The sequence below is a fragment of the Miscanthus floridulus genome, chromosome 18 (assembly GCF_019320115.1).
Source record: "Miscanthus floridulus cultivar M001 chromosome 18, ASM1932011v1, whole genome shotgun sequence".
Lineage (NCBI taxonomy): Eukaryota > Viridiplantae > Streptophyta > Magnoliopsida > Poales > Poaceae > Miscanthus > Miscanthus floridulus.
The window spans coordinates 17,704,716-17,712,586 of record NC_089597.1 but is presented as its reverse complement, the minus strand read 5'-3'; the positions used below and the strand labels follow the sequence as shown (position 1 = coordinate 17,712,586).

The window sequence follows — 7,871 nt, the reverse complement described above, 5'->3', positions numbered from 1 at the left end:
GACCCATCTCCGGCCACTCCGGCCACCGACCACCATGGAGCAGAACAATCTCGGAGAGAGAAAAGGGAGAGGGAGTGGAGGAAGTAGGGGGCTGCGGACGGCTGCGACGGGGAGCAGCAATGGTGGCCCGGGGGCTTGCTCCGACGGGGAGCTTTGGTGGTGGCGATGTGTCTAGGGTTCATGGAGAGTGAGGGAGAGAGAGAAGGCGGCTACGGGGGGAAGAAAGGAGGAGGGAGGAAGAAGAGGGCCAGAACGGTTTAAGTGGCCATACCTCGGCGTCAAGTCAGGATAAGCCGACATCTGTGTCTCGGCGTTTAAAGATCCAATGCCGGACCACCGCGCCACCGTGTCGGGCCGGGCCACCGCGCCTGGGCCCTCCTGTGCCGCTAAGAGAAGAGGGAGGGAGGAGAGTGGAGACAAGAGAGAGGGAGTCGCCGCCGAGAGAGGAGGGAGAAGGAGAGGCGGATGTGGATGCGCGAGAGGGAGTTAGGGTTGGAACCTTTTTTTTCTCGGGATGGAGAGAGTGGTCCGATGTGGAAGAAGGTGGCTGCTATATATACAACGGGCATTTGTAGGGGCAGCTGATGATTCAGCCGCCCCTACTGTGCCATTTGTAGGGGGCGGCTGCTGTGCTGGAGCCTGAGTACGCCACTGTAGGGGCGGCTCCAATGCCAGCTGCCCTAAAAAACACCGTTCTTACAAACTGTTTTTCACATATTGATGCATTTAGACGATACACGCCACAAACGATATACTAGATAGTACTCCATCCATTATGCTGCAAATTACAATAAACATCATCATACACCACATGAAACACAAGATAGATGTCTGACACGCGAGGATGGCCCTCTCCTACTCATGCTCTCTCAATCTAACCACACACACGGTTACAACAGAACAACAAACACACATCTAACTGAACACACGCAGCAGCAAAGAGCACACTAATGTCCTAACCAAGAGAGGCCGGACTCATCTAATCGGCGAACAGGACTGCCCTCACCATCTCACCGTACGTGTAGGTGGCCGCGATAGCGATGATGGCGTCGACGCCGAACACGACACAACGAACCCAAACAGGCATGCATGAGAACACCACGTACTTGATCTGGAGTATGTACGTGTACACACTGACCGCCAAGCCGGCAGCCACAGCGGAGAAGACGACCGCGAGCAGCATGCAGCTCCTGGCCCTGAGCTTGGTGCCGGCGTCCATGGCCAGGAGGTCGCCCGCGCCGCCCTCCGCGGCCACGATGCGGCGGGCGTGGCTGCCGAGGAAGCAGGAGACGACAACCATGCCGAGAAACGAGTAGTGAAGGAGGCCCACCCGCTCGAAGAACGTGAACGGTGCGTCGCAGGTGGACGGCGGGCCCGGCATGGTCTGCGGCAGCGGGGAGAGGCCTGGCCCGAAGACTAACAACGCGAAGACGGCTGTGTTCAGGAAGCCAAGCTGGGTGGTCGTCTCAAAGAACATCCCCATGGCTCCTGTGAGAAAAAATGAATCAAAAACGGGCATTAGATGCATATATATTTGAAGCCAATTGATCGATTTAGACGAGCTCGCAGCATATACATCACACAACTATACAAGCTAACAAGAAATGGTGGAGTGGTGCTCGATCCTCTCCACTGGCAGCTAACAAGCAATGGCTAAAACTTAACAACATACATATTATGAACATATAGTTATGCAGCAACAAACAAGAATCGAGATGTTATTTTTCTAAGAGAGAAATCAACAGCAACACATGTTTCAATCGACAATCATAGTATAAAATCTATCAATTTAAAAGACAAACAAATTAGTAAATGACATCAATCATAAAATACTTGGTAAAAGAATGTAAAGAGGATATCTGGATATATTAATCTCAAAACACTAAGAGCATCGAAGCCGCTTTGAAGGTTTAGGAGAACTCATTTTTCTAATTTTTCATAGATTAAAATGTCCTCTTAATTTTCTCCCCCAACCATCACCAAATGCCGAAATGCTCCATCACCTCCCCCGAACATAACCAAATGTCCAAATGGACCAAATCAGAGAATCACCGGTTGACGAAGTTGTGCCAGCCCACAAGTGCCCAGAGCAAATCGAAAAACAGCCCACAAGTGCCCCGTGCTCCTAACAGTTTTTTACGTGTTGTATTAGTTGTCTTAGGTTAAATACTTTTATATTTGATCATTAATTTTAAAATATAGATCAGTAAATTAAAATTTATGTTTTTAGATTCACTTACTACTATTAGAAGTGCTTTCACGATATAAATTTACATGATGTGAACTTACATAGATTTTGTTAAAGCTACTAAGGGTCAAAGATAAAAAAAACTATTCGGGACATGAGTTCAAAACGGCATCATAATAAACCGTGGTACAAGGACAACACGGAGCGATCGACTAATCTTTTGAAAGCAAAATCCTGCATGTCCAAGCACGCTTGGAGAAGACAGAATTAAATTGTGCTTATTATTTTATGTTTATTGCTTGCATGTCCTAGTACGCTTGGAGAAGAATACCATAATTGCCCAATGCCCGTCTTCTTGATACGATGATCATGTTTCTTCATATATATAAATTCTATTTTGATCTATTTTTTGAAGCGGCCGCGTGACCTTCTTGGTCAATTCAATCTCTTGTATACATTCTCGACCCTCTTGTTCTCAATCCTTCCCCTCCCCATGTTGAAGATCTCAGCTGAAAGCAGCCGAAGTTTAATTTTCTCATGAGAGAGCGGCGCAAGACTTTAAGACCGGGAGGAACTAGGTTGAAAGATCTAGCCACGGCAATTGCACAACGATCGAGCAAGCAATTTCATGGGCTGTCTAACAAAAGGTAAAAGGAACACGGGTTGATTGACGAATTAATCTCTGGACGGCGCGAGGCAGCAGAAATGACATAAGAGAATACAAGAAAAGATGACAAATATTTCCATGATCTAACAGATGCAATGGAGAAAATCTGAAGACATATACGGAAAAGCGAGATGTCACGATTAGACAGCAGATCGAGATGCGTGGCACACTCGATCAGTTAAAGTTTGTCTCGGCCTGGGAAAGGAACACAGATGCTGGGCAAAGACGATCATGTAAACGTAACCGAGAGATCCAAGGAAAGCAGCCCAAGAACACAAGATCGTATCTACACGAGTCCGTTGGGCGCGAAGATGGGGGAAAGAAGCTAAAAACATGAAACAACAACAAACCAGCAATGAGATGGATCATAATAAGGAGCCTCTGTTTTCTTTCTTGAAGAGAAAACCCCATCTTCTTCGTTCTATAGCTCCTTCAGCTAGCTAGAAGAACTTGTGTGGATCGATCGGAAGAAGCAGATAAAGAATCATATGCAGAAAGAAATCAACAAAATTAAATAAATCTAGCAAGCAAACTTTATTAGACAATTCTAAGCTGAATTATCACGAAGCTAAATTATAAGTGCCTTGCCATTTATTTCTTTCCCTCCCCCATGTATAAAAGATCAAATATCTAGTCATCGAGCAGCTGCCTGCTACTTGCAGTTGCAGGAGGAGAAATCTCATCTCAGAAGCAAAAAGTTGAAACTTTGCACAGCTGGGAAAGACATCCCAGATTCTATACATACATATAGAAAGCAGGAAAACGGAAATCAAGTGTAAACAAAGAAGCATCATCCAAGTAGTCAGCAGAAGCCGGCATAGTTTATTACCTTGCAAGAAGTCGAGGCACAGGAAAGGGGAGTTCTTTCCTCAAACGAGATCGATCGATCTTGATCAGCTAGCTGAAACTACATACCGGATCACAAGATGTATTACCTTGTTCCCGGCCCTCTGCTTGTGCTAGTTTCTTGGATCTGGATCAGAACATCATCTATCACAGAGAACACTGATGCAGAAAGAAATGTTATATGGCTGAAATTTAGTATGTAGAGATAAGCTAGACGGAAAAGCGAGAACACGCACTCTACCTGTTTGTTCCCCTCTGGCCGCTAGCTTTTCCTGCTGTGTACAGCGTGAGGGGGTTAATATAGCCGGCCGGACAGGCAATGCGCGCAAGGGAAAGAAAGGATAGGGGAGTGGGATGGGATCGGAAGCAAGGCTGCAGCAGGAGAGAAAAAGAGGAGAGGAACGAGCGAGAGGGCGGCACAGCAGGGAAAAAAGGCCACTACCACTGATTACCAGAGCCTGCTATCTTTCTTAACCATATATAGCCATTTAGATTCCAGTACGTGTTATTAGTGCTAGTCTTGATATATAAGAACTAGTCGTAACAAATGTGCATGTGAAGCAAGTTTAGATGGATGTATGCTTGTTATTCCCGTTGTCATCACATATATATAAACATGAAGCATGTTCTCAGCATAGATAGAGGCAACAATAATTATAACTAGCTAACTAACAGCGGTAACTTACTAGCAAGTAGCAACTGCACGTACTGACGTGATGCTATTGCCTGTGGCTGTGATGAGGCCGGGTTACGTTGCTCGTATTCCGTATCCGTGCCAGTTGCTCAATGCCGTCTCCTTGATACGATGATGTTTCTTCATATATATATAAATTCTATTTTTTGATCTATTTTTTGAAGCGGCCGTGACCTTCTTGGTCAATTCAATCCCTTGTATGCATACAGTAGAGACATCATCCGATCCGGCCGGCGGAGGTGACGATAATGGCGGCCCAACCTGCTACCATGCCAGCTGGACCGAGTTCTTTTCCGTAAGTGCACTCCGCGTTGCTCCTTTGGAGGACTGCAATTGTTGACATCATCGCCGGTTGTTCACTTCTAGCTCTACTTCTTCTCGCGTACTGCAAACGGAGTAATTCGGTGGCCGCGCAACACCGCGGAGGAGTTAGGGCAAAATGATCTCATTTGGACCGCGGTGCACCACCAGACCTGACCAGATATGGTCGTCGTCCGGCCAACGGCAGCAAGGGTATTTCCGTTGCCTGTAATAATGGATCTGTGTTCAGTGTTCTCCTATCTCTTGCCACATCAATGCATATGCAGCATTGAGCCTGCTGTACGCGTTACCATGTTTGTGTTTGAGGCCAAATGCAAGCCCGGGTCGGGTGATAAGCAGCCAGACAGACTTGCATGCATCGCCACGCGTGGTCTCTGTCCCACACCATCCCACACTGATGCAGACACCATACCAGTGCGTAATCTGGGATCGTCTGATGGACGACAGGACTAGGCTTGCCTATGCTGTGCTTATGCACTTGAGTAATCCTATATCTGCCCTAAGCTTTTCTCATCGGCTGTTTGGCCATGTCAGATTGGGTCGATGTTCAGCAGAACCTACCTGTCAGATTAATTGGCCATGTCTGTTTATTTTTGTCCAGTCTGGGCTTGATCTGCTGTCTGATTCGTTTCAAAAATATATATATATATAACAACAGCAATGCATTAGTAACGTTTATTAGGGCTTATATTAGGCTAACCGGTAGTGAGATTGGTGAAAAAAACTCAACCCTAGCCTGCATGCAAGTTCAGCTGCCTATGCTACCTACTCCTACGTGTACTACTCTACATGCATGCAATGCAAGTAGAGCTCGTATTCCGTATCCGTGTGCCAGTTGAGATTGGTGGGACATTAAGGCAGGTCGCTTCATATCTTCCACACAGCAGAGATTTCCAGCTCTGTGACTGTTTGCAGCCCACAATCATGACTCGTGAGTTCATGGCTCTCTGCTGCAGTCGGCGCGCGGTTACTTGAGCACCAAACGGAGCAAGGCTGTCCACACTCCAACGGCTACCATGACCTCGTGGTGATGATCACCATTTCTAGGAGCCGTGCAACGGGTGTCAGTCAAGTCAAAGTCAATGCCATCTTGGTCTTGCTACAGCCGGGACGGGACGGAACCCAAGCCGTGACGACGGGACGGGTGGTATTATTTTGTATTTATATTTTTTTGGCCCTTTTAAACCAAATTAACTTTTCTTGATTCCTAATTTTAGGTCAAAAAGCCAATAACCTAAACTGCATACTTGGATCCCTCCCTATGAAATACTTAGGCATTCAGAACCATCTTAGCATTAGTTCCTCCTCTGGAGTGTTGTTGATCCCGACTAAAAGTTGTTGAGGACATGTTTGGATCTCACGGGCTAACAATTAGTTCCTTCACTGTGAATTTTGAGAATTTGTCTCGTATGTGTGATGGAAGACCCGCCTTAGAGTTGCAAGGCTTCCATGCATTTCCAAAAGAGGACACATTTAAATTGTGCTTATTATTTTATTTATGCTCTTTCTTGTATGTCCAAGTACGCTTGGAGAAGAAGACCAGAATTGCCCAATGCCGTCTTCTTTTATACGATGATGTTTCTTCATATATATACACACACACACACACCCCTAGGAGTAGTTACTCCCTCCTCTAAACCACGTACGTAATCTGTGCGTTGTATGAATGCATACGTGTTCAGTGGGAGTATGTCTACGTACATGGGTAAGAGGTGTATGCAGACATACATATTATACGTATTTAGCAAGAAGAGTATGCACACATACGTGTTGAAGGAACTGTTTCGCATGCAAGGAGTATGTGTACATACACGGTTTGTGGGAGTATGTGTACACGGTCTGTGCGTTGTATGAATGCATACGTGTTCAGTGGGAGTATGTCTACATACATGGGTAAGAGGAGTATGCAGACATACATATTATACGTATTTAGCAAGAAGAGTATGCACACATACGTGTTCAAGGAAACTTAGTAGTATATTATTATACAAAAATTGCCATGGATCCCGGATGATAATACTTTTTGGAATGGAGTATCTGTGGGTATGCATAGCCAGATCCGTTTTTTCCGGTAAATATCTGGACACAGGCCTTTTTAATTCGCTTATATACGTCCAGATTAATACGGCTGCTGTATAGCCACCGCCACCGGTCCAAACGGGTCCGCGTTTCTTCGCCCGTTAACCAGCCCCGACGCCTACTTGATGCATATACTCTCGGTGAGAGTAACTACTCCCGGGAGTATAGAAAACCTATATATATATATATATATATATATATATATATATATATATATATATATATATATATATATATATATATATATATATATATATATATATATATATATATATATATATATATATATATATATATATATATATATATATAGGGAGAGGCTATTCAGCAGCCGGCTACAAAATAAGTTATTCTGTAGCCACCTCTATTTACCATAATTTTATATACTAATTTACCATAATGTCAATACATATTTACGATAGTTGGGTTACTATAACACATGGGAATATTTACCATAACGTTATAGTAAACCACTTAGTAAGGAGTTACTGTAAATCTCGTAAATTAACATAGTAATTATCGTAACTCAAAGTGGCTACAGAATAAGTTATTCTGCAGTCAGCTATAGGATAGTAGTTCTATATATATATATATATATATATATATATATATATATATATATATATATATATATATATATATATATATATATATTTTCGGCAAATGCCCACCCCTAAAATAGTTTTCTAAATTAAAAAAAAAGCCTAGCAAACCCACCAGCGGGCTCGCCAAGGCCCACACGACCCAGCCCAAGACCACCACAAGCAAATCCCCCGCCTCTGCTGTGGTGGGTTGGGGTTCATCATTGCTGCCGCCAAATCTGCTGCATCGCACCGCCGCGGGATCTGCTGAGCCCAGGCAGTAACCGCCATCCAATCTTTTTAGCTCTATTCGTAACCGTCAATCGAGTCGTGGAACTCATGTCCTTAGCCATGGCACGAGAGATAGGATCTTTATCGATGGAGAAGGGGGTGGATATGTGGAGATAGAGTAGGCCACGGTGGATCCTCCCAAGCCGGTCATCCTGTTGCCGCCGCCGGAGAGAGATCGAGTGGGAGATAGAGGGAGGGTGGAAG

General features: G+C 44.8%; 1 protein-coding gene across 1 annotated transcript; it reads right to left on the bottom strand.

The window, feature by feature from the left end:
- Positions 1-907: 907 nt before the first annotated feature.
- LOC136520216 (uncharacterized) lies at positions 908-4,008 on the bottom strand. Its single transcript, XM_066513664.1, has 3 exons — positions 3,943-4,008; positions 3,685-3,860; positions 908-1,488 (listed from the first exon to the last, which is right to left on the bottom strand). The coding sequence occupies exon 3, from the start codon at positions 1,481-1,483 to the stop codon at positions 980-982; it is 504 nt and encodes a 167-aa protein (XP_066369761.1). The 5' UTR covers positions 1,484-1,488; positions 3,685-3,860; positions 3,943-4,008; the 3' UTR covers positions 908-979.
- Between the last annotated feature and the right edge of the window lie 3,863 nt (positions 4,009-7,871).